Source organism: Corapipo altera, unplaced genomic scaffold (assembly GCF_003945725.1).
Source record: "Corapipo altera isolate COAL_440 unplaced genomic scaffold, ASM394572v1 45, whole genome shotgun sequence".
Classification (NCBI taxonomy): domain Eukaryota; kingdom Metazoa; phylum Chordata; class Aves; order Passeriformes; family Pipridae; genus Corapipo; species Corapipo altera.
The window spans coordinates 11,219,169-11,245,319 of record NW_020884877.1 but is presented as its reverse complement, the minus strand read 5'-3'; the positions used below and the strand labels follow the sequence as shown (position 1 = coordinate 11,245,319).

Sequence of the window (26,151 nt, the reverse complement as noted above, 5' to 3'; positions counted from 1 at the left end):
ACAATATATATATTATAAAAGATTTTAGAATGAAGAGGAAAAACAAATCTTTGGGAGAAGTAAGAAGAAATATATCTGTACCTTTAGTCGGTGTTGGTTCTTTGGGTTTGGGCACAGCAGCTGGTACTTTCTCTTCTGCAACAGCTCTTTTACGCACCTCCGTGACTTTAAAGATACAGATTTTGTTTAGGAATTTAAAAAAACCAAACCATCTTAGAGCAGTATACGTAAAAAAGCACAAGAAACAGAGGTTTATGGTTCTACAATGCAAACATTGAAAATGAAGAGTTTTAACATAAATTCAAGCAGAAATCTTGTACAACAGAGACAAAAGTTAGAAGAGGGTCAAGAGCATTTTTAGCATAAATATTTATTATAAAGACTACATATACCTTTTGGAGCTGGAACCTCCACTTTTTCAGGGGGAGCAACAAGCACCTTCTCTTCAGGTGTAACCTTCTTAGTCATCTTGGGTACTTTAAAGATAGGACCTAACTTCAGTATGCTTTTCCATAATTTATAAATAGACACCAAGCCAGAAGCTTAGAACAGAGACTCACAAACAAACAAACAAACAATATAGTGACAAATGTAATACAAGACAGAGATACTAAAATGTCCCTTGCTAAACTCAACTTATACGAAGAATATTATCAGTTAACGATAACAGCATTTACAAACTGCAATACCTTTGGCTGATGGAGCTGGCACCTTTTTAGGAACAGGTTCTTTTACTTCAGGAATGGGTTTCTTAGGCATCTCAGGCACTTTAAAGACATTTTATTTTAACAATGTCATCCACCAGTAGTATGAGAAAGAGAACACAAAACATATACAAACAGACATAATGACATAAGAGCTGATCTGCAGAATGTAGTTTTAAAAGATGATACAGAAATTAAAGCAAAAGACACTTTACATCCATAGGCATACTTCTTGAAGATGTAAAATCATTTTAGAGCTTTTTTTCAGCTAGGAATTCGACAGGTACTTTGAGACATGAATACAGAAAGGCAGCACAGACAGAAAACTAACATAAATAACAAACAAAATAAACTAGATGGAGACACTGAATGAAAATAACAACACATTGTTTTCCTAAGTATTAATTTATGTACCTTTTGCTGGAGGAAGCTCCAGTTTCTCAGGAGTGGGTACAGGAATTTTTTCTTTTGGGACAGGTTTCTTAGGAATCTCTGGCTCTTTAAAGATATTATTTTGCAAACACATTTTAAAATTGCTTTCAGAGCAGTAAAAGCATGAAAAACATGAAACAAGTTAAAAACACGAAACAAGACGACAAGCTTCCCCAAAAAGATTCTTAAGATTTATGTAGAGCTTAGAACAAGAAATAAAGAGGAATACTAATGAACACAAAAGATGTCATGAATAATTTGCAAGAAAAGATCGTGTACCTTTTGCTGGTACAGTTTCTTCTGGAATAGTTTCCTCTCCTTCTTCCTCAGGAACAAAAATGGGAACCTTTTCTTCAGACACAACTTTCTTTGCCACCTCAGGCACTTTAAAGATATTATTTTAAGAACTTTACTTCACAACATCACAAAGAAAAATTCATAACATAAAACTCAGGGACAGCAATTTTAACATAACAACAGTAATAAAACAGTAAAAAAAATAGGGGAAACTATTAGGTATTTTTTGCTCCCTAGCAGCAGCAAAGTGCAATTTGGCTACAAGGATTATATGAGGAATAGCTATTTTGCCCAATTCTTAATTCCACAGTGTTGTTGTAAACAGAAAATATTATCAAGATACGCTACAAACCAGACGTTAAGGAAGATTAGGGGTTTTTTTAACATAAAAACCTTCCAATGTCTGCTTTCCTAAAAATCTCCGCTGCTCAGGTAGAATTTTTCTTGGCTCCAGATTGTGGCCTTTGTAATAGTCTGCCTCCTCCTTGAATTTCACATTTAGGGTATATAATCTGGTTGTTTCTATAGTCAGTTTTGAATTGATTTTATTTTTGTATAAGTTTAGCTAAAAAACTTGAGAATTTAGCATACTCTCAAGGTAAACATAAGAGTGATCTCCCTGAATTGAAAAATTTCCAGGTAAAAATAACATTTTATTTCAGATTGTGCTTTTCTGTTTCAACAAAATTTAAATTATTTGAAAAATTAGTTAATTTTAAAATTAGTTAAAATTAATTAATTTAAATGAAAATTAATTTAAAAATTAGTTCTGAATTATAATATCACAATGAATTATTTAATTCACAGTGATCATTTAAAAGGGAAAAAAAGCAAGTCGTTCAAGGCTTGATTTTCAGCCTGCTGAAACCAATAACAAAATAGACAATCAAGCCATGTCTGAGCCCTAGCATTGCTCACTACAGGGAAGCAGTGGAGTGCCAGAATCAAGAATTTGACTTTACGTGAGTATAAATTGAATTTTAAAATTAGATTTCACTGAAATATGAAAATAAGAGGGAGAGGAATTATCTGCATACAACATGATGTTATATACCTTTAGACGGTGCAATTTTCTTTACTTTAGGAACTGCAACAGGTACTTTTTCTTCTAGGACAGCTCTCTTGGGCACCTCTGGCACTTTAAAGATATTGTTTTGATAAGAAATTTTGAATTGCTTTTAGAACATCAAAACCACAGAAACCACAGAACAAAGGCACACAGACCAAGAAGAATAAGAAAACTCCCCTCGGAAGGTTAATTAAGATTCACACCAAGCTTAACAATGAATGGAGATGAAGATCTTAATGAATTGAACAAAGCTCTCATAATCTTCAAGAAGGAATGGTGTACCTCTTGCTGGTACCTCTGGAACGTTTTCCTCTTCCTCTTCTTCTTCAGGAGCAAAAGCATGTACCTCTTCACTGGGAGGTCTTGGTATTTCTGGCACATTAAAGATAGTGTTTAATTGTAGAAAACTTGGACACAACATCAGAAAATGAGAGACAACTTACACAGAAGCTAAAGAGTATGAATTAGCAAGTACATTTGTCAGAAACTGCTCTAATATTTCAGTTGCATTCCAATAACAAAGATAAAGAAACAACAAGAAGCATCGTCTATATGTTCAGTTATAAGAATCAATACCTTTGGCTGGTGGAGGTTCTGGCTTTTTACGTACAGGGACAGGTACTGTCTTTTCTGGAACTTTCTTGGGCACTTCAGGCACTTAAAAGACATTTTTGTTTAAGGAATTAATTTGCAGTGTAAGATGAGACATGGTAAAAAGATAAGATAACCACACATTTATTGTAAAATCTAATCTTGTATGAAAGTTAGCGTAATTTTATCCATAGATTTATGCACATATGTAAACTTACAAACACACATAGACTGCAGCATTACAAATTGGTGTCATAAGGCTAAGGAGGAAGCTTGCTGTTTAGGTACATTGTTTATCTTTTGAAGCATGTGTTTTTGAAACAGCAAGTACTTTGAAATTATTTAGAAATATGAGATCCAAAAGACAGAGACAATACAATACACAAACACAGACATTTTCAAAGCATAGAATAAGCGTAGCATCCATGACAAACAGACACAACCACAGTGTTCTGATCAAACATAGGCCAGCGAGAGGTTCAAACACACTGAGCTGAGGAATGGGATTATTACTGGCAGATTTCTAAAGCTGAAGAAACAAAACTAGAATCACAGAGTTGAACCAGAAACTGGTGTATACCTTTGGCTGCTGGAGGCTCTTCCACTCTTTTAGGCACTGGGACAAGTACCTTCTCTTCTGGCACAGGTTTCTTTGGTACTTCAGGCACTTGAAAAAATATTATTGTAGCTTAAGCATTTCATTTTTGAACCATACCGTAAAGAACATTGATATAAATCAATAAAGTCGAATGACAAATTACTGTCAAGACTAGAAAACTTTCTTCGTTCTACATTATATTAAAAGAGGAAAGATGAACATAAACTGACTTTTTAAATATTTTTGTAACACATTCAGTCAAGAGCTGATATACCTTTGGCTGGTGGAACTTCCTTCTTTTTTGGTACAGGAATAGGAACCCTCTCTTCTGGAACAGGTTTCTTTGGCACTTCTGGAACTTAGTAAGATATTATTGAAAATTGAGCTTGGCATGAGATACTAAAACAAGGTGACATGCAAGCCAGTCACACTAAACAATTAAACACAAACAAAAAGAACTACAATTCTTAAGAGTAACAATTCTTTTACTATCCTAGCTTTTAAAACAAGTGAGAAGATAAATGAACTTTAGAGAATCTTTCTGATCACAGGTAATTACAAGTGGATTTACCTTTAGCTGGGGGAGCTTCCTTCTTTGGCACTTGGACTTTCTTTTCAGGTACAGGTTTCTTTGGCACCTCGGGCACTTCAAAAACATCATTTTGGTTAAAAAATAAACCACAAGGTACTCAAAACAGAAATGAAACAAAAAAGACAGCAACACAGACATTTCATATGAAGAGCCCCCTCCAAAAAGGGCAGAAAAAGGTAATAATCAATAAGGTAGCTGAAATATAACATGAATTACATATTCAGAGGATGTTTGCTAACATAAAGAGAAGATATATACCTTTTGCTGGAGGAGCTTCTTTTTTCTTCATAATAGGTATTTTTTCTTCTGGAACAGGCCTCTTGGGAACCTCAGGCACTTGAAAGATATCATTAATGTTTTAGGTATTTACTTCTATAACAGTGGGAACACAAAATGCAAACAGACATACAAATACATACTCAAAACATACAGCTATGATTTAACAGGGTTTCACTGTTAAGACAAAATAAAAGAGCAAATATTATATTAGCTGCTATTATGTCCATTCTCCCAGCTCAGCCAATGAGACCATCAATAAATATGTTTTTAACTTCAAGGGCTTTTTTGCAGATCAGAAGATTAAGAGAGAGTTTGCCATTTTAGAAGCAGCTATTAAAGAAGATTGTAAAGTGTCACAGTGGGAAATTTGCAAAAATACAAACATTGTAACAAACAATTACTGAATTGTTGTATTAGATATTTAGTGATTTTACTACTTTTCCATATTTTTCCCTAGAACTATGATCCTAAAGTAGCAACTCAGGTATTTAATAGGTTGCATCTCATCATGTTATTGTATATGTCTTAAATATAAATTGCTGATTTTCTTCCAAAAGACCCAAGCACATCTAGTTTATCACCTGACTTAACTTCAAGCACAGAACTATGGACACATTAAAAGTATCCAGCAGTTTATACCAAATTTGTTGAGTAAATGAAACATTTAAAAAAGCCCACTTAATTCTTCTGAAATCAACAGACTTTCCCTTTAACTGCAGTGAGGCAAAGGTTTCAACTAAAATGTATCTAACCTTCTTTTTGTACTCCAACCCTCAGAAATATTCATAAAAGTTTTACAATGACAGGAGTCCCACTGGCTCTGAGCTTACTGAAGGAAGTTTGGAGCATGTATGCATTAAACTTAGCTACTATGACAGAGTCAAAGGAAATTTTAACCAACACTAATCTTCCTGTTCAGGATTAACTTGGCTTTTGAGGTGTGCAGCCTCACCTTTTCTCAACTATGAAAAATATGCCAATCAATGTGTCGAAATTCTACTGCAAACAGTGTTAAATATAGTTTTGGTATTCACTAATTAATCAAAAGAAATTCTGAACTTCTTTTTGGGGAAAAGACACTATGGAATGATTTGGATCAGGACTGGAAAGGATGCATTTTTAAATACTCTTAGATGATTATGTAATTTTGGAAAATCAGATATCGATGATTCATATCTTTATATTATCATGTATGAAGGTCTTGGAATGACCTAGTTCTCCTAAGTAGTGAATATCAAGTTCATCCTGTACTAACAATGTAGAAAATGTATACCAGTACCATAAAAATTAGTCCTAAGGGAAATGCCTACAACTAAGAGTATTTAAATGTGGATATTCAATAAAACTTTTGTATCATTTTTTTTCATGTCCCTTTAGGACAGAAATAGACATCAACCATAGGGTTTTCAAAGATTTGTGAGTGGAATTCAATGTGATTTGTGTTCCTAAATCACATAGCCTATCTATTTTCTAGACAAATATATTTTTTGTCTGTGATTGCAGATATCACATAAGCATTTCTAAGTATTTCAAGCACAGTCTGATAGTGAAAGTGGATTCCAAATGAGGATGAAATTAAGCTCAGTTAAATTTTCTTAGTGGGTTATATGCAGTTCATATGAAAGAGGAATGAACATCTATGACATGGAACATTTAAATTTATAGAGGTAGTAGTAAAGAGTAGACATACAGTCATTACAGGTTTTCTAAACTACAAACTAATCAAGAAACATCTTGAAAAAAGGTAGACTGTAAAGCACACCAGAACATCTTAAAACAAAGCTTTGGTATTTTAATGGAATGAAAAGATACTACTTTTTCTCACACAAACCCTAAAGTATACCTCTAACTGGTGGGGGAGCCTCCTCTTCATACTGAGGAACCTCTGACTCTTCCTCCTCATATTCAGCAACTTCCTCTCCATAATAAGCAGCTTCTTCTTCATAATGTGTGACTTCTTCCTCTTCATACTGAGGAACTTCTTCCTCATAGTGACTAACTTCTTCATAACGGTGAACTTCCTCCTCGTAGTGGATTACTTCCTTCTCATATCTGGTGGTTTCTTCCTCCTCATATTTTGGAATTTCTTCTTCCTCTTCATACTGAGGAACTTCGACATATGCTTTTTCTTTTCGGACAACTGTCTTGCGTACTTCAGGCACTTGAAAAGATACCAATGAAAAGAACCTTAAAATTTAGCACATAGATCTTACTAATAATAAGGATCACAAGGCGTTGGCAACTAGGAATTAACCAAAGGAAGAACATTCCACAGAAAACAAACAGTACTCACTGTACACAGAACATATAAGACACAAAAAACATTTATAACATATTTCAATGTTCTATCCAGTATACCTTTGGCTGGTGGTCTTGCCATTTTTTTAGGAGGATAAATTGGTGCTCTTTCTTCAAGGATAGCTCTCTCTGGTACATCAGGCACTTAAAAGATACATTACAATTACATTTAAGAATTTTTAGATGTTTTGTTTAAAAGTAAAAATATTCTTGGCAAGAAACAGAAAAAGATATCTTACAAACACATGACTGACATGTAAAAGACAAGTGTTCTTATTGACACTAGACATGTAGTTAGGGGAGTCACTAGACTACTTTTCAATTAAGAAAAAACAAACTTTTCAAGATACCAATATAAGCAGCCGATATGATTCTTCCTTCATCCAATGTTGCCAACAGTGAAGCTAAGCTTGCTGCTGGGCAGAACTTAAAATCCAAATCCATCCAATTTCAAAATCACTAAATTTCACTCTCCACTGTAGCAGCCCCTCTCCTTAGCAGTGACACTTTGCACTACCTCAGGAATAGGCCAAGAGTCCTTCTTCACTGGCAACAAAAGATTTCTCTAGAAAACCATAGATGAAGGTGAGGGAGCACCTGGAGAAAAACTTTGAGAGTGACTAACAATAGATAAGACCTCCAGGCTAATTAAAGGCAAAAGAATTAATTGCTCAGTGAGGAAGGTATTTTTCCTCTTCTGTCAATTACTTTACAAAGTGGCTTGTTTGTTCAGGCATGGCAAGAAGCCATTCCCTATAAAAGCAGGAAAATTTCCAGAAGATTAAGGTGTGGATAAATTCAGTATTTAAGATTCATTTAGGACAGAATGCATGCTATGTTTAAGCAGCATATTCTCTTTTACAGAAGTGCATGGATGTTGTCTTCTGAAGCAGATGTCAATATAGCTGGAAACTGCACAGAAAATTGCCCTGCCATTTTACCATCTGGGAGACTTGTCAAGTTAGAGAATAACTTTGGCCTTTTCTTCACAGATTGGAGATTTTTTTCTGAGGTGGAATCCTTCTGTCAGTGATAGATTTGAGAATAGATGAGTGGCTGCCACAAGTCTTGATGCTTGCCAAGTGGGTGTTATTTTTGAGGCAATGTGAAGACTGTCTAGCTCTTTAAGTATTTTCTGGTAGAGTCCTGCTAGATATTTAATTAAAAGTGCCAGGTATATTTGCATTTGAAATCTTAAACCAAAACTGATTGGAACTGGTCACTTTGGTGGAATTGGTAACACAAACTGCATTGTGCATGAGTGCTCTTTTCAGAAAACTCGGGTTCCTTTGGATTCTTTTGTTTCAGCTAAAACACCTCTGCCTGGTATCTCATCGGAGAACTGTTGTATTTAACATCCTTCTGCTTTGACCTTTTTTTCTCCGGACCAGCTGGCAAATTAGACCTGCTTTACAGAGAACCAGTCAAAGATTGTCTAACTACTCATGATATGCCTGTCCCCCCCTCATTAGAGACTAAATAGATTATTTAGCTTTAGACTGATTTGATTGTATTAATCTTTCATTATATGAATATGATAATACCATTTATCAACAGTAGCAGGTCTAAAAGTAGTAAGTGTGAGGCATCTTGTGGGCCATTTTTCACAAATCAATAAATGGTCTCCAAAAGTGAAAGAGCAATGAATTTTCTTTAAAGGCTGTGCACTTTGTTCAAAGCCCTTGAGCAGGCAGATCCATCACGTGATCGTGCTAAGTGTCTCAGCCATGTAGGCAACAGTAGAGCTAATGATTTTTTATTTGACCTTCAGATTTAGGTGAGGAATTGCTCTTAGAAAACAGGAAAGGATCTGCTTTGGTTTTGGAAAAGAAAGTATGTTAATATAAATGAAAGAAAAGGCTGTCCTGTTTCCACTCAAAGGCTGGACAGGTGGCAAGATTTGTGAAGCAGGACCTAGTGAAATATTTGGGTTCTCCTATGACAACAGCAGTGAGCCAGGAGGAAAGAATTAAGTCTTTTATGAGAATGGAATACTGTCTTGTGCTATTCTACAATCTTCACTTTCATGACAGACTGGTAATAAGCAAAGGACGCGAAATTTTCTTTTGTTCTCTCTCTCTCTGTTTTTTTTTTTTTTTAAAGTAGGTGACAAGATGTAAATTTGGACAGGACACAGAATCTGTTTAGTCTTCATACCTGTGTATGAAATCTCCTTTTCTGTGTGGAGAGAAATGGATACTTCCTCTGAAATAGCCCAGTGTTCTTCTTCTGTTGGTACTTCAAAGACAGAGTCTAACATTAATATTTTTTTCTCTGGTACAATATCATGTACAATAATAAATATCCCACTTGGAGTTTCTTATGAAAATCATTATTATTTCCTGACACCTCCCATACTCAGAGTAATTGGTGAAAATGTCTGTAGTGTTTCTCAAAGACTCTGTAAACTTTCGCTTGGGACTATGGGGAATCATATTGATAGGCTTGGTACTGTTAGGTTAACAATAGGACTCAATGATCTTAAATGTCTTTTCCATCTTAAATTATTCTATGATTCTAAATTTGAACCTCAAGAAAGGTGCCAGAACAGTAGGCTTGAAACTCTGGTCATACTGCTTGAGGACAATATATTCATAGATTAATCCATGGGCAGGAGTACCTTCTGGTGGTGGAGACACTTTTCTTTTTGGAACAGCAACGGATACTCTTTCTTCTCTGGCAACTTTCTTTTGCACTTCTTGCACTTTAAAGATAGTAATTGTAAGAATACTAAATTCTAAAAGAAATCACACACCTTCTGAAGTTCAGAAAAAGAATAACAGACAAAATTACAGGAAAGTAGTACACTAATACATAGAAAATACACTTATAATAAACACAACAGTCACATGAGACATACGACCATAAAGACATGTAAATTAATTGAGAAAATGACCAGCTGAAGCTTTAATGTATAGTAGCTAGATATGCATTAAGTATTTTGAAGACCAGTAATTTGGCAGGTTGCAGAAATAAATTGCTCAGAAAAATTAGACACTTTGAAACACTGTTTTAGTAACAGCAGAAATGCAGTTAAATATTAAAATAATATGTACTAGTATAAGACACATAATATTAGAGTAATAGATACGTAGACCAAAACAAATCAAAACCAAACAGAATATTCACATATTGTGAAGTAAGATGGAATGATTGAGATGAAAGTAAGATGTAAATATTCAGCCTCCAAACTCTTCAGAAATGCAATTCAACCACAGAACACCACACATACAGGATACATAAGAAAATCACATTTCAAACACAAGAAAAGCACAGAAACAGAGGACATATTTGTAATTTTGAGACCTATCACTTGAATATTGGTAATGTTATAAGATACTGATAATTTTTTTCCAAATGTGTTCAAATTTATTTAACTTCTTCACTGAGTAAATGTCTTCACTCAGCTTTGCAAGGCACTCAAGCACCCAGTGATCAATGAAGTTAAATAATAGCTAGAAAATGCAAGGAATGCAGGTGTATGACTATTCTGTCACCCTCTGCATTCTTTTCAGGGGAGAAGACAAAGGTCCTTTTCATTTATAATCAAATCAGGAGAGATTTGATTAACCAGTCAGATTGTGAGTACAATGCACATGGACATCTAATATTTAGAAGCCCTCTCTACTTTCAAGGACTTTTGTATACCTTTAGCTGGTGGAGCTGCCACTTTCCGTGAAATTGGAACAGGTACTTTGTCTTCTGGCACAGCTTTCTTGGGCACTGCTGGCACTTTTTAAAAAAGAGTTTATTTTAAAAGATGCTGAATTAATCACAGTATATTAATATAATCAGATGACAAAACACAAATGTAGAGACTTGACATTTCTTCAAGTAAAAAAAAAAAAGACAGCAAACACTGAACAATACAGTTTATATTAGACAACTAGACATATATATAAACCACTACTCTGAAACAAGACTTCTCTTGTGTAACTCTGAAAATTATATACCTTTTTTTGGTGGAGCCTCCTCTTTTCTAGCAACTGCAACTTTTTCTTCTGTGATAATTTTCCTGTGCACTTCAGTCACTTAAAAATAACGTGTAAGATTATTTTATTGCAATACTTGAAATACAGATATATGTTTTTTCTACTTATTCTGATTGTTTAAAAAGAAAGTGCTAAGTGAACTTCAACAGCAACAAAAACGAGACACTGCAGGAAAGAGTAATTTACAGCCATAGCACAAAAATGAGTAAATAGTCAAAGACAGGGGAGATCCAGACAGAGGTTACAGATACTAACAAACAAAACTGTATTTAAGTAAAATGCCTAAACACAAATACTGCTAGGCCAAACTAAAGAATCTCCATGATCATAATATTCTGTTTACCTTTGGTTGCTGGAGGTTCTTCAACTTCGATCTGAAAAGTGGGCACCTGTTTTTCTGCAGGTTCTTAAAAAAGATTGTGCAACTTTAGAAAATTTGATTGATTTCATCAACAGGCATAAGATAGAAGATGAAATAAAATAAATCTCATCAAGACAGCACAGGTCACAGGTGTCATGGTAGACAAACGAATATAAGTACATGTTTAATGTCGAAGAAATTTGATATGGGAGATATATTTTGTGTCAACATGCAAGTATGTTAAAGATAGAATACAGCAAAACAATTTTTTTGCAACAAGAACTGCTATACCTTTTGCTGGTGGAGCCACCATTTTTTTAGACAGAGGGACAGGTACTTTCTCTTTAGGAACTGCTTTCTTATGAACTTCAGGAACTTTAGAAAAATGAGTAAGATGAGAAGGAAGATGAGAAAGAATATTAAGATGTAACATTTGAAATTGCCTTCTACTTCACAATGTATTTTACCAAGTTAGCACAAACAATAATTTTCATGGTACAAGAAACAATAATTTTCAAAGTATAAGACAGAATTTGAGACAAGCATTCACCACTGCAAGCAGACACTACTTGTGTCAACATGTACAAGCAGGACAGTAAGACAAACATAATCCCCTTGAAGATACATCACCGGGCTGAGGAACTCATTTATACCTTTAACTCCTGGAGCTTCCTTAGGAGCAGTGGGGACTTTTGGTTCAGGGACAACTTTCCTGTACTTCTCAGGCACTTTAAAAAATTACAATATATAGTTTTACACAGAGGCATAGTATTACTACAACATGAACATATTTCTTTCATACAAAAAAGCCACAAATGGACGTAAACATAGAGTGGCAACATAACGTTGAGTAATGAAACAACCAACATGTTGTAGTGCAAAGAACAGATACCTTTTGTGGCTGGGGCTTCCTCTCTTTTAGGAACTGTTACTGTTTCCTCTATGTAGTAAGACTCTTCTTCAGTCACTTTGAAAGAGTAAAATATAAAAATACTTAAGTGCTTGACATATATTACTGTCTTTATGGTTGCCCTGGTAAGCAACAAAATACTAGTAAGACATGGATAAGTAGTGTGCATTCCTAATAGATACCTCTGGTATTACAAAATCTGCACTCAAGCCATCCTGCTCTCTCTGAGGCCAATGGAAACATTCCAAGCAACTTAAATGCAACTGAGAGACTGAGCTCTCGTCTTGAATTTGCATGGAATATGAAATGCTCAATCTGTTCCTCTGTTCACTAGTTCACTAATGTTGGAATTTGTTCATTTTGAGAAAGCTTCTCTCCTAAATACCAAGAAAATTCCTTGACAAAAGCTGACCCTGGAAAAATCTTTCTATGGTGTGCCTTTGAACAGAAATTGAGTCAATCAGTGTTATTTATTGTCCTTCACAGTATCATGTTACCACCAATAAACTTACAGGTGGAAACAATACAGTCAATTTATGCTGAAATTGCCTGAGTAATCACAGGCACCATGATATCCTAAAGGACCTTTATTTCATTCAAGCAACCTGGTGGAAGAGGAACTTCCAAAAGAGGATTTTTGTAAAAAAGGGCTGATAGATCTCAATATCCAAGAGATACCTCATTATTTTCCCTATATCACAACAGGATTAACTACTACATTTTTCAAAAGCAGGTAATAGAAATCGTAAACATTCTTAGTATTAAAATTTGTAAGTTAGGGAAAGTATTTTTATAAATTACTTTTTTGGTTTTGCCTAGTATTCCTGAATTGTTGTCATACCTTCAGAAACCTCTTCTCTGTGAATGGAGACAGATACTTCCTCTGTTTCTTCTTCAGACCATTCTTCTACTGTTGGTTCTTTAAGGAAAATTATTAGTTTTAGTATTTTTTGGTGGATGGATAGATGGAGAGAGGGAGGAATTGATGGATGGAGAAGATGAAGAGCAATTCTTACAAACTCTATATGACAATAACAGATAAGCATACAGTACAGAAAGTGCTGTGCAGATACATATGTACCATTTGCTCTAAATTACATGTTTTGTCCATGTGTGTTGTTGTATCTCTCTAATACCATATACTGGTCAACTGTCAGTTCATCAGAATGCTTCAGCTCCCCAAACTTCCCCATCACAACAGCTGAGGAGGAGGAAATAAGAGTCAAAAAACTGGAGGTTGCTCCCTGATCCAAGTATATGAAAGTGAGAAGGAAAGGAACAAGATGAGAAGAATAAGTCAGGAATCGAAAGAAATGCCTGGAATGTGCACATCAACAAATGTGACTGTGTCAGGGAAAACATCAACTTGTTCTGGGCAAAAAGTTAATTTGCAGGAGACAAACAGAAATTAACACTGCACATATCCATAGGAATATAATTTGCAAGTTCATGTTTTAGATAGAGGATTTTCATATTTGCTTCTAAAAACTCATTTATGCTTTTTAATGGAAAATATAAATTGTCTTCACTGGATAGTTATTAATGGGATATAAAAACAGACAAAATGCTGATTTGTTACCTTGAAGCAGATTTTATGCAGAATTATACTACCTTAAAAAACCTGATCTGTCTTCCTTGAGTATGAGAATGTGAACTGAAAGCTGGGGGGAAACTAATACTGCAGAGGGAAACAATATTGTTATCTGCAGGGCTACAGAGAGCTTTGCATAGAGTATGACAAATGGATGGTTACATCCCTAATTAGAGGATTCTAAACTAAACCATATATCCATATTTGCTATTACAAATTTATGAGAGCCTGATCTGAAGATCACTATATTCCGTGGTAGAGTTTCCACTCCTGTCAATGCGGTGGGATCCTGGCATTCAAGACTGAAATGGTAAATGACACTCAGAAGGCTCTTAGCTGCCTGCAAATCTGTAAAATGTTCAACACAAAACTCATACAAGACAACTAACACAAAATTTTTGTGTATTTTGATCTTGGTGTTAGAACAACAGACTTGCAGGTAAAGCTTAAGTTTCTCACTCATCTGTTTATAGTGTACCTTCAGGTAGTGGGATTTCCTCTGGAATGGCAACAGATATTCTTTCTTCAGTAATAAGTACTCTTTCTTCAAAAGTGGCTTTCTTCTGCAGTTCGGGCACTTTGAAAGATAATAATATTAAATGTATACTTTTCCAGTTCCATTGTGAAAGCAATGTTGCAAAATGCTAAATTCGTTTCCAAAGAATTGCTTAAGACTACTGAGCACATAACATATAACAGAGATTCAATATTCAGAAAGAATATTTTCATAGGTATTACACAACATATACAACATAATGTAATGATTCACTGTCACTGAATCAGAACAGCAGAATTCACAGGTGAAGCACAAATCAACAACTGATTACAACACAGAACATACAAACATAAGCTGAGAAACAGCATATTCTTGTATACTGCTGGAAAGCATACCTTTAGGTGGAGGAGCCTCAATTTTTTTAGGAACAGCAGGAGATACTTTCTCTTTAGGGATAGGTTTCTTAGGAACTGCAGGCACTTAAAAAAAGTATTTGCTTTAGAACCTCTGGAGTAAAAACTGGCAAATGCATCATGTAAGAGAAATGTGTTGTTCAAAAAGACTACACATAGACATATTTTGTTCACAAAACAAATTAAATGTTCTAAAGAATACTGTGTGTTCTAAAAATACTGTAGTCTAAAGACTACAGTAAATGATATTGTGGTGAACTGTATTGTACGTTTTGCAGGGGGAGCTTCTACTTTAGCAACATATGGAATTTTTTCTTCTGGAGCCAGTTTCTTAGGTACTTCTTACACTTCAAAGGTATTAATTATAATATTATTAGCTAAAACTAACTGGTGCTTTAAAACTGCATCTATAGCACATTTATCCACAAAACTGACACAAAAGATACATATCTAACATAACTGAAGTACAAATAAAACCAGATTCACTTAACGATAAAAACTAAAATTGCACATAAACAGGATGTTTAAGATAATAAGAAAAGAATGTTATTTACTTAAGTGTACCTTTAGGTGTTGGAGCTTCCTCTCTTTTTAGAACATCAATTTTTTTCTCTGGGGGAGCTTTCTTAGGCACCTCTGGCACTTAAAAAGGATAAAATATAAGATAATTGAATTCTGTATTTCAGAGATTTATTGGAGCATTATAGATTTCATTAATCCATTTATAAGAATATCAAGACATACCATATAACACATTCATACACTTAACATAGAAAGATATAAGACAAGAGCAACATATGTTTGAAAAAAAAAATCAAACCAGTTGCTCAAAGACTGTCAAATTATTTAAGACTGAATTCTTAACTGAAGAAAGAGCTGCTCAAATATGTTACTTGGCCTTAAAAACTCTCATACGTGCACAGAGAATTATACATAAAAAGAGAATTATACATAAAAGAGGATTATGCATAAAACCAAACATGATTACATACAGACTAATGGGAAAATAAAATTCAACAGGTAACGTACACTCCATCAGTAAGCATGTCTTTGGCATGCACATGTTCTCCTTTGGGAACACAAACGTACTTTTTCTTCAGGCACAGGTTTTTTAGCACTTTAGAAACTCTTAAGGTATTAAAATTCTTTTAAGTAATCTTTCTAAGGCTTTTGAATGTCTTAGATGAGAACATACATCCAAGAAAACACACAAAGACTGCACGTATCATATGCTTATGTTGAGAAATGAATGACAGTTAGGAAAACAGGACAATAGCATGTGACTGGTTAAAGTTCACATTCAAAAGATACTGTACCTTTTGCTGGGGGAGCCACCTCCTTTTTAGCAACAGCAACTTTCTTTTCTGGAACAGGTTTCTTAGGGACTTCAGGCACTTTGGAAACATTGTCAAAGTAAGAGATCTTTAGCTCTCAGAACACTTATACAGATTTCAGTAATCCAAGATTGTTTTATAGAATGAAGACAGTGCCTGGACAAGGAGCTGAGCACTGCAACCAACACAATGTACAGCCTTTGGGACATATACAGACTATACAAGACACTATGATACAGTATAAAACTCCAGTGTCAAAGTCACTGCACTATCCCATTTCATGGGACTCTATTGAAGTAAAAACACCCTAACCTTGTCTCCAAAAGCCACACAACCTAAATACAAACAATAAGCACAAGCCTGTTAGGAAAGAGAAGGGCTCAAGCTGAGACAAATTCCAGTTGTGAGTTTTTATAGCACAATTGAAAAAGTGAAAATGGGCAATGGAGACAATGCCAAATCAAATAATGCATATGGACGTAATACCAAACCAAAGACACAAAGAGAGTAAATTCATAAGATATTCAAGAAAACACGAAATATAATACAATGAAAGACAATCTGTTTGGGTTTTACTTTTTTCTTTTTTTACTAGGGCAGTAGAAATACCTTTAGCCGATGGAGCTTCTGTTTTAGGGACAGGAATAGGCTTTCTTTCTTCTGGAACACGCCTCTTTGGTACCTCAGGCACTTTAAAGAGATAGGTGGTGATCATTTAGGAGACAGTTCAAATTCTTGGTAAATCACAGTAGGCTGCTTTCAATACGGTGTATAAGCAAACAATCTATATCAAAAATTATGCTGTTTTATCAAACATATACAATATACTCATCTCAAAAAAGCTATTAAAAGAATTATTTAAAGCAGTGTTGAAGAATAATAAGATTCAGAAATGCAGTAGGGCTTGGACTTTGGAGAGTAGAGCCATAGAGAAATGAAAAGATCTCAGTTATTTTATGCTATCCTCTGGTAAACAGTATTAGAGACACATAAAGTGAAAGTTCAGAAAAATGGGGCGCACAATGAGGCAAAGACTTTATTCACCTTCAACATGAGGGATCTCCAGTTCTGTAGAAATGAATTCTTCCTCCTCCTCAACTTCCCTTTGTGCTATAATAGGAATTTTAAAGATATTAAATTTTGAGATAAGAAATATCAATATCCACAGTAAATCTGAAAAACTTGAAGAAGATATTATGTGTGTCCAGTACACAATGGTCACTGAAACATGTATGCTAACACGTAAAAAAATTTAATACCAAAAAACAACAGCAAATCTCACAATGAATTTGATTCAAATTAAAACAAACAAACAAACAAACAAATAAACTCAAATATTGTTTAGCCTCACATCCTTAATCAATCTACCTTCAAGTGGGTAAACAGCTTCATAGAATCTTTCTTCAGCTGTTTTCTCATGCTCTGGTGGCTCTTCAAAGAAAAGCATTTAAACAATATTAAGATAAAATAGTTGAAATGTTGCCATCTATTAGGTTAAAGAAAACTAAGGCTACATCACACAATGAACAAAAAGAAGCAAGGCATACTGAAAGACAAATATACGATGTGTCTAAATATGTAATTTGCCATACATAAAAATAGACCAAAAGAAAGTCTACTAGGATTGATTGGTTTTGATTTGGGTTCACAGATTTTTGGTTTTGTACATACCTGTATCATATGAATACTCTTCTTCTCTGTGGACAGAAACTGACATCTTTTCTTCTGAAACAGTCCATGTTTCTACTGTTGGTACTTTAAAGATAGGATTTTGTTTTAGTATTTTATATTCTAGATCCAGATTAGTGGTAGTCAGCATGTGAGTTTTTATCAAATCTTTATCTGTATTGCACATTAAAGTACTAGACATATTTAGACAGTCAGTATTCATATTCCAAAATACTGAACACAAAACAAGCACACAAATAAAATATTTAGTATTTGTTAAAGACTACAGACACAGACACCTTTAACCCAAACATTTGAAAACAAATGCATGCACAGGCTTTTGGAAATAGTACACCAAAAGAATTCCAAAGGCAGTTCTTCAAAGATATTTTGGTAACTTGGGCACAATTATGCTTATTATGTAAGGATGGGCCAGCAGGCAGAATAGATGAAGAAAAAGCTAAATCACACTGCAATATTCTGTAGGCTGCTTAAACATGAAGCAAAAGTCTAGCCACAAACATGTTAAAAACAGACTTTATGAAAGACTAAAGCATGGTACACATACTATTTAAACACTGAGAGTAGTTATGGTGTGACTAGTACAATAGATCCACATACACACACACGGGCCCACATATTGACAAGATGCACAGAAACACACAGGATGCTGGAAAAAATGTAAACTGTAATGGAGAGATGCTGATCTGTACCTTCCTTTTTCATAACTTTTTCCTCAATGACCATTGGTGTAGGTTTTGGTGGTACAACTTTCTTGGTAACTGTTGGCATTAGAATTTTGTTATTCAGTCAAATATTTATCAAAGAGATTAAAATAATTCTACAGCTATCTAGCAGTAATATTGAAAATACAATAAAAAAGACAAAAAGAAGCTAACTCAGTAGCTAAGTCAGGTATCTTGGAACCACACAAAGGAGCAAAAGGAATGTGATTTTTCATTTTATTGTTACTGTCCAAAGGGGCTGGGTAACTCAGGGCATTTAACACACAGGTCATTTCCTGACATATATTGAATTGCAGCTGATAGAATCTTGCTGCAGAATGGGAAATGCTATAAAAAAGGAAGTAGTTGCTGGGAGAATAAGGGTAAATCTTTATTTCATAACCAAACAATTAACCAAGATATCCTGGTAGATGGGTCAAGATGGAAATCTCAGCAAGATGGGAATTTCCCCTTTTCAGCTTAGTAACACACTACTTCACCCAGTGCAATTTTACACTCACTTCCTTTGTTAAAGGATTGGTAGTTAGCATTTGCATTTAGTATTTTCCCCTAAAAAGCTTTTAATCTTATTCTGAAGAATTAAGCAGAAGCTGTTATTAGATTTTTCAAAGACTGAAAAATTGATCAGACCCTTGTTAAGTAAAGATAAAGGGTATGCAGATCAGCTAAGTAACAATAGCCACTACTTTAATGTAAAGATGACATTAAGGTAATTAAACAGTAGTTACCCTCAGCTCGTTTGACTTTTTCTTCTGTAACCCTCTGAGTGGTCATCTCCACTTTTTCATCGACTGGCTTCTTGACAACTGCAAGTAATTCAGGTAGATTTATTTTTTAAATAATCTTGCAAATTATTTTCCTGACACAAACCAGGTAGAATTGGCGATGTTTGTGCATGCTGTGCACTGTTCAGTGCCCACCCTCCCCTGAGATATATGCAGTGATCTAAATGGAGGACAATTCTCAGATGTGCAGCATTTCCAGGCTCAACAGTTACACCCACACTCAAGGCTAATAAACAGCTAGAAGGAAGGATAACTGAAGCTCAGTTTGGTTTTGCCATCAGTTCTTAGTTTGCTTCAACCACCACTGAGCAGAGAGCTTAGGTATATAAGGTGGGAGAAGAGGAAGGATTGCCATGACCCTTGCTCATGTTACACAAAGAGAATTTTCTCCCTCCCAAAAAAATGTGAATAACCAGCATCATTCACCTTGAAGGAGATGCATAAGAGATGTTAACCTGCATGTTCTTGTTATTTTTGCAGGAAACTCATACCTTTTTGAACTGTTACTTCCTTCTTTTCCTTCTTTTCAGCTGTAATTGCTGGTGGTTTTCGCTCAGGCACAGGTTTCTTAGGAACTTCAACCACTTAAAAAAACCAATACAAGCACTTAATGATAAAAAATGTGTTGCCTAAAGGCTCTATAGACAGGAAGGTATTAGTTATGACATTATAATTTTATGAATTTGAAAAACACACAGAGTTTTGGAGATACAATTGTTGCAGTAAAATGTTTTGCTTATTTCCAAGTTTGATGGTTTCTCATTAGATCCAAATTCTGTTCCCAGAGGAATACATATTACTACTACCTAAGACAGTTACACCATGCAAGAAATTTTGAAATATAGTCACTAACATAAAGCATTTTTTGGAAATTTTTAACATAAATTAAACTTATCTAGAACACATGAAAATGATAGAAGAAACATCCAAACAACTAAAAATGACACATATTATTATAAACTATTGTCTCATATTAGGTTTTTAAGACCTGCAAAGTCCATTGGCAATCACATTATAATGTATTATAATGTATCCATTTTTATCTGCATATACATCTTGCCGTACCAGGGTCCTTGGCTTATCATCAAGTGTCAGTTAAAATTTGTCAGCATATTATGGTTCCAGTTATTGTAACAAAAAACAAATTAAAAATGTTGCTTGGTTCAAAATATTGATGCCACAAGATCAAATATGAGAAAAGAGAAAAAACAAAATAGTATGATAATTAAAATACCTTCTTCATGAATAACTCTTTTTTCTTCATAAGTCACTTCTCTTTTCTCATAAGTTTCTTCCCATTCCTCTTCCCCTTCATCGTAGCCTTCTTCCTTGACATAATAATCATGGTCTTCACCATAATCTTCTTCCCATTCTTCATAAGTTTCTTTAGGCATTTCATATATTTCCTTCTTTTCTTCATGTATCTCTTCTCTCCTTGCCATGGATGTTATTTTGACCTCTTTGGGCTTCTCTGGCAGCACCTCAGGAACTTAAAAAAAAAAATAAAAAATTGATTATTTGTATCATAGCCTGGAATTTGCAAGGCATGGATGTTCACACTTAATGAAATTATTTCACCTTCACGGACAGTTCAAGGGACTATTTTTTAAGCAGTCCTAATCAGCTTGGATTTTAAATATGTGTTTTTAACATAAAGACAAAAATCAAACAATTGTGTTTGATTCAAGGTACTGCAAAACAAAACAGTTTGTTTCCACCAGGTAACTCTACTATTTTTAAAACAGTTAAAAAGAAAAAAAAAGGAAAAAAAGTCACCTTTAGGTGGTGGGACTTCTTCAGGAACTTTTTTAACCACCTTTTGGGGGACTTTCTTTAGTGGAACCTTTTTTTCTGCTTAAGAGTAAAATATTTATTAAAAAATTTAATTAAAAATAAATTAAACAATCCCCTCAAAAACCAAACAAAAAACCAAAGCCCAACAGTCATGAAACATGTACACACTGTTCAAATACTGTAAGTATTCTGACCTGGCTTTTTCTTCTCTGGAGGTGGAACAAGAGGCAGAAGAATAGGAATAGGGGCAGCTTGTAGGAAAAATGAAATATTTAGAACATAATTTCAGTATAATATGAAAAAAGTTGATTATGAAAAAAAATCCTGGTTCGGAAAAATGGATTATATGATTTTATTGCAGCTACAGAGTAAGAGCAAACACAGAGCTCATTCTCACAGTCTACAGTAGCTGAATAAATTTATTTTGAGTGGAAATTCCTGTTCTACCCATACTTGAACCCTGAACCTTCTCGGTTTTATTTTCTTTGCTGCCATCACTCTCCTATTGTTGCTGATAGCAATTCATCTAAATATGAAATCTTTCCCCTCCTGCTGCCCCTGCAAACATTTACCAAATTATTCAGGAAATAAACCCAAGAAGACTGAGCTTCTAAGATTCGTAGTAAGCTAGTGAATATAACATAAGTATAAATAATGTTTGTAGTCTGTAGTCCAATACCAGAGCCCAAGGACAGACCATTTGCAATATATGTGCAATCCATTGTATAGCTCTAAAAGATTTTTTTTTTTTTTAGAGGGCAGTAATTTAGACAGCTTGTTTAGAAGATATTTCTGTGGCAAAAAGAAGAGGTGAAAATAAAAAATTTTCAGAGAGGAAGATGGAAGTAAAAGGACAATCAAATGAACAACAGACTGATAGGAAAACCTGATGGAAGGACTAACTCTTTTTAAGAAAAAAGGCTTCATTCCTACCACTACTTGTGTAGAGTTTTCACCTTCCACACAGCAAAGAAGCCTATCCGAGCCAAGTCTTACCCATATTGCATTTGTACAAGAACAATTATCCAGATCTTATCACTCAGCTGTCTAAGATTTTTCTCTGAGATTCCCACTGGCCTTCTGCTTCAGTGCAGATATAGAACAAGTATGGTTTATTGCCCTACCTTCAGCTGGTTTTTGAGGTGGAACTGCAACCTTAGCATCAGGAACATCTAGAAAATCAAAATGTTTAATTGACTTAATAAATACTACTAATAAAAATATTCAGTATGCTCTCCCCAAGAATAATAGCTCACAGTGCTTTAATTTTTTTTGTGTAACATACAAGGATTGTAGCTTGCTCCTCAAGAATAAGCTAGCCAACCAACGGATAACTAGTTGTATTAACCTCTTCTGGACAGACTGGATAATGTTACATTTTGTTTCTAAATAATGCTTGCAACATTTGGAGTAGGTTCTTAGGAATATTCAAAAAAGAAAATAATTTTATTTCACAAGATGATTGCTACTGATTTTGCCTTCTTGGTTGGTTTTTTTTCAGTTGTGCAGAGGACATCATATCTATTAATTGGTACCTCTTCATTGTTCTGTTCCTTAGCAATTCAAACAAAAATAAACTTCGGTGTTTTAGAGAATGTGGCATCCTATACTGTCCCTATTAATGTCACTGATGATGGAGTTATCACAGTATTCATTGCACCTAGTTATGAGAATAAATAGTTCCACATGTCTGTGGATGAGGAATATTTTTTCAGGGAATAAGTTTTACTTACTATAACCAGGAAAAAAAGATTTGAAAATAAAAAATAAAGCAGATCAATGCACTAAATCTATGACAGAGTATAGACATGATCTTGTGCCAGTCTTGCTCATGAACTTTACCTGGTGGCTTCAACTCCAGTTTGATTTCTGCAAAAGAATATTAGATTTCTTTTAGGATTATTGATTTTTCCAGAATCATGTTTCAAACAAACAAATCTGCACATGGCTATGATCACAAATTTGTTTATGAAAGTTGCTAACCTTTGGTTACCAGATAGAGCTCTGCAGTGCTTCTTGCTTCTCCTCTTGGTTCAAGACGAGCAATTACGGAATATACACCTGCAGCAGCCAAGAATATTGGTATTTATATGCTTCTATCATTCAAAACCATACAACAAAATCAGATAAAACAATGGCACTAGCACAGATTTTCCACGCATATTTACCTTCATCTTCTGCATTAACATTGTGAATAGTCATATAATGACAACGACCTTCACTTCTGAAGCTGTACTTGGGACTCTCTCTCAGTTCAGTGGGGCCTTTATACCATGTCACAACTGCATCATCAAAGGACACCTCGCACTCAAAGGTTGCAGACTGGTGTTCACTCACAACAATGTTCTGTATGCTCTTCGTGAACTGAATTGGTTCCGCTGGTTTTAGAAACAAAAAATACATCAATTGTTATTCCTCACCACGCCATTTACCTTTGCTAATTCCTTCTCATTTTTTATCATAATAGCTAAATTATAATAAGGTAATAACAATAGATCTTGAGCAAGTAGAGTAAGAAAAAGGCATTCCATCTTCTATGAAGTCTTATATATAAGAATGAAGATTAGAAGACATAAGAATACAACTATAACAAGATTGCTGTGCAGATACATTATATAAGAGTGGCCATCAAGGAAATTAAAGATAAAGAATAATTAAGAAAGAGAGAAAGTCCAAGGAAAATATAAAAGTATCAAAGAAAATAGAAGCTAGTATCACTCAGATTGTTAGCAGGCCAGGGAACAATATTATTATGGTTTAGTCAAAAAAACTAATGTACCCAAGTATTTCACATACTGTCTAAAGAGAAAGGACAGTAAAATTTTTTATTTAGTTCATTTCTAAGTTTGGGAACATGTCTTTCAGAAATTATTTTTATTTTCATTTGTTCTGCTAACGGAACCTCCAGAATGTCTATCGCTGTTGTAATAAAGAGATTCTATATATTTACAAACCTTCAATGGCCAGATCTGCTGTTGTTTCTAGACTGTCAAGCTTGCAGGTATACTGTCCTTCGTCTTCTGTTCTAACATCCTTGATGATGAGTTTGTGTACTTTGTCAGAGACTTGCGTTGAATATCTCCCTCCTATCTTAATAGGTCTCCCATTTCTATACCACTGAGACTTGGCATTTGGGATAGAGAACTGACAAGTCAGTGTGCATGTTTTTCCTTCCTTGAAAGTAGTGTCATGAAGATGCCGTTCAACTGCAGGTTCTATTAGCATGTTAAAACGTACATTTTAAGCAGAGATCAGAGAGTGGAATAAATAAAATGTAAATTAATTCAAATACATACTTCAAAAGTACACTTACCAATCACAGTTAGCCTGGCACTGGCAATGTGTGGTCCACACACTATTCTGAAATTTCCCTGATCCTCAGGCTGACAGTTCCTAATTCTCAGTATGTGGCGATCACCTTCAATTCTAATTTCATATTTGTCATTGGAGTCCAGTTTCTGGGTTCCCTTGTACCATGAAAGTTTAATTTCTGGATAGTTAATTTTAATCTCACATTCAAAGATAGCATCCTCATCTGCTAAAACCGTCTGATTTTCAATGTCTCTGACCAGAGTAATAGGCTGAAAAATATTAGTTTAAATTAGTTTCAAGTTCCCTGCTACGGGTTTGAATATTTCACAAATTAGTCCAAAAACATATTACCTCTGTTTGTGAGAGTCGTTGCTGAATAAAAGCTACAAGTTCATCAAACTCCTGATCTTCCCTTTGAGCTTTTTCTGTGAGCTCAATTTCCTATAAAATGCAGAATATACCCAAAGATTAAAGGATACTAAATGTCAAGCTGTCATGTTTATCCAACACAGAATTAATTCCTACATGAAATTTTCTGTAACTGTACTGTAACTAGCATGTCTTCCCATCTTAACAATTGCAATGAAGTTGTGAAGACAGAGCATACTTAACTAGAAGGCCCATTTATTCTTCTTGGATTTGAGCATGCAAGAAATTGAGAACTGTCAGGAAAAGAACTGAAGAGGAACCAGAAATTCCAGCACCCTTCCTGACTTCAGAGTATGGACACCAAGTCCGTTTAAGTAACCATGTTACCCCTAAGAAAGCCAATGCTGCAGTCACACTGTATCTTACCAATCTATGGCTTTCTTCTGCTTGAGTTTGCTTTAGTAACTCAAAGGCTTGCAGGAGGCCACGGAAATCTGTAATTCCATACATGCGAGCATATTTCTCATATTCTTTGGGATCTACATTTTTGAGAAGTTCCAAGATATCAATAGGTTGTTCTTCCTCTTCTTTCTTTTTTGTTGGAGTGCTATGCAAATCAATAACATAAGTTAAATATACAGCATTTCATTCCTAGAAAGCTGTTTGATGAGAAATTTCATCACCTTAGAACTGTCTTGTGCAGTGAAATCCTTCGGTTTAGTCTAGTCAGGTGCTTCTATTTTTAGTACAGTTATTAATATTTAATTAATATTTTAAAATTATATCTTGTTCTGAGATGTACAAGAAAAAAAGTTTCTTCTGTGTTGATAGCAAATTAATCTATAAAAACTTTCAATATACCTTTTTAGTTTTGCCCTGAGATCCCCTTCTTCAACAACTTCTTTCTTTCTTTCTTCTACTTGTAGGTTTACACTCCTCTCAATTTCACCATGTTGGTTAAAAGCTACACATTTGTACATGCCAGAATCAGTTTTTATTGTGTCCTTTATTTCTAGTTTGGCTTCATCTCCTCTCTGCTGGATTATAATGCGGCCTCCCTGGTTGAGTTGCCTCCATTTTCCCTTCATCCATTTAACATTTGGAATTGGATCTCCTCCAACTTTTGCCATAAATGTTGCAACGGTCTCTGCAGAAAGATGCAAATGAGGAAGCTAAGTCTTTCCACCTCTTTATGACAGAGGGACATAATCTCAAACAAAAAGTGTAGGAAAATAGAAGACAAGCTACTGTTTTGAAAAGGGTTCTTACTTTCCGTGACTTTGATACTCTGAGGCTCTGACACAAAATAAAGTTTGCCTTCCACTTCTGCTTTCTTAGCTGCTGGTGCAGCTGCTGGTTTTTCTAAAAAAACAGAGTCAAATAGTTACAATAGATGGTTTCATGTAATAGCTTATGTTCACGCGTGATGATGCTTCTGAAGTAATTGCAAGAAAAGGAATTAATTCCTGAGATGGAATAAAATACTATGCGAGTGATAACAATGTAAAATACTTGAATAT

At 34.7% G+C, this 26,151-nt stretch overlaps 1 protein-coding gene across 1 annotated transcript in view; it reads right to left on the bottom strand.

Moving 5' to 3' along the window:
- TTN (titin) overlaps positions 1-26,151 on the bottom strand; it is a 237,924-nt gene that overhangs the window by 127,846 nt on the left and 83,927 nt on the right. The window contains exons 96-142 of the mRNA XM_027637206.1: positions 25,901-25,993; positions 25,493-25,778; positions 25,058-25,238; positions 24,614-24,703; positions 24,264-24,531; positions 23,905-24,165; positions 23,119-23,328; positions 22,934-23,011; positions 22,793-22,819; positions 22,075-22,122; positions 21,145-21,201; positions 20,933-21,007; positions 20,391-20,645; positions 19,648-19,740; positions 19,100-19,177; positions 18,339-18,407; positions 17,629-17,712; positions 17,326-17,388; positions 17,002-17,067; positions 16,567-16,647; positions 15,940-16,017; positions 15,188-15,265; positions 14,606-14,689; positions 14,193-14,291; positions 12,965-13,042; positions 12,106-12,180; positions 11,867-11,941; positions 11,505-11,588; positions 11,196-11,258; positions 10,814-10,891; positions 10,509-10,592; positions 9,481-9,564; positions 9,018-9,098; positions 6,921-7,004; positions 6,406-6,723; positions 4,542-4,619; positions 4,263-4,337; positions 3,966-4,049; positions 3,674-3,760; positions 3,079-3,159; positions 2,785-2,874; positions 2,488-2,571; positions 1,416-1,520; positions 1,119-1,202; positions 690-767; positions 393-476; positions 82-165 (exon numbers count right to left, since the gene is read on the bottom strand). Of these exons, the coding sequence (XP_027493007.1) occupies positions 82-165; positions 393-476; positions 690-767; positions 1,119-1,202; positions 1,416-1,520; positions 2,488-2,571; positions 2,785-2,874; positions 3,079-3,159; positions 3,674-3,760; positions 3,966-4,049; positions 4,263-4,337; positions 4,542-4,619; positions 6,406-6,723; positions 6,921-7,004; positions 9,018-9,098; positions 9,481-9,564; positions 10,509-10,592; positions 10,814-10,891; positions 11,196-11,258; positions 11,505-11,588; positions 11,867-11,941; positions 12,106-12,180; positions 12,965-13,042; positions 14,193-14,291; positions 14,606-14,689; positions 15,188-15,265; positions 15,940-16,017; positions 16,567-16,647; positions 17,002-17,067; positions 17,326-17,388; positions 17,629-17,712; positions 18,339-18,407; positions 19,100-19,177; positions 19,648-19,740; positions 20,391-20,645; positions 20,933-21,007; positions 21,145-21,201; positions 22,075-22,122; positions 22,793-22,819; positions 22,934-23,011; positions 23,119-23,328; positions 23,905-24,165; positions 24,264-24,531; positions 24,614-24,703; positions 25,058-25,238; positions 25,493-25,778; positions 25,901-25,993 (4,920 nt within the window). The remainder of the gene's footprint in view (positions 1-81; positions 166-392; positions 477-689; positions 768-1,118; positions 1,203-1,415; positions 1,521-2,487; positions 2,572-2,784; positions 2,875-3,078; positions 3,160-3,673; positions 3,761-3,965; positions 4,050-4,262; positions 4,338-4,541; positions 4,620-6,405; positions 6,724-6,920; positions 7,005-9,017; positions 9,099-9,480; positions 9,565-10,508; positions 10,593-10,813; positions 10,892-11,195; positions 11,259-11,504; positions 11,589-11,866; positions 11,942-12,105; positions 12,181-12,964; positions 13,043-14,192; positions 14,292-14,605; positions 14,690-15,187; positions 15,266-15,939; positions 16,018-16,566; positions 16,648-17,001; positions 17,068-17,325; positions 17,389-17,628; positions 17,713-18,338; positions 18,408-19,099; positions 19,178-19,647; positions 19,741-20,390; positions 20,646-20,932; positions 21,008-21,144; positions 21,202-22,074; positions 22,123-22,792; positions 22,820-22,933; positions 23,012-23,118; positions 23,329-23,904; positions 24,166-24,263; positions 24,532-24,613; positions 24,704-25,057; positions 25,239-25,492; positions 25,779-25,900; positions 25,994-26,151) is intronic.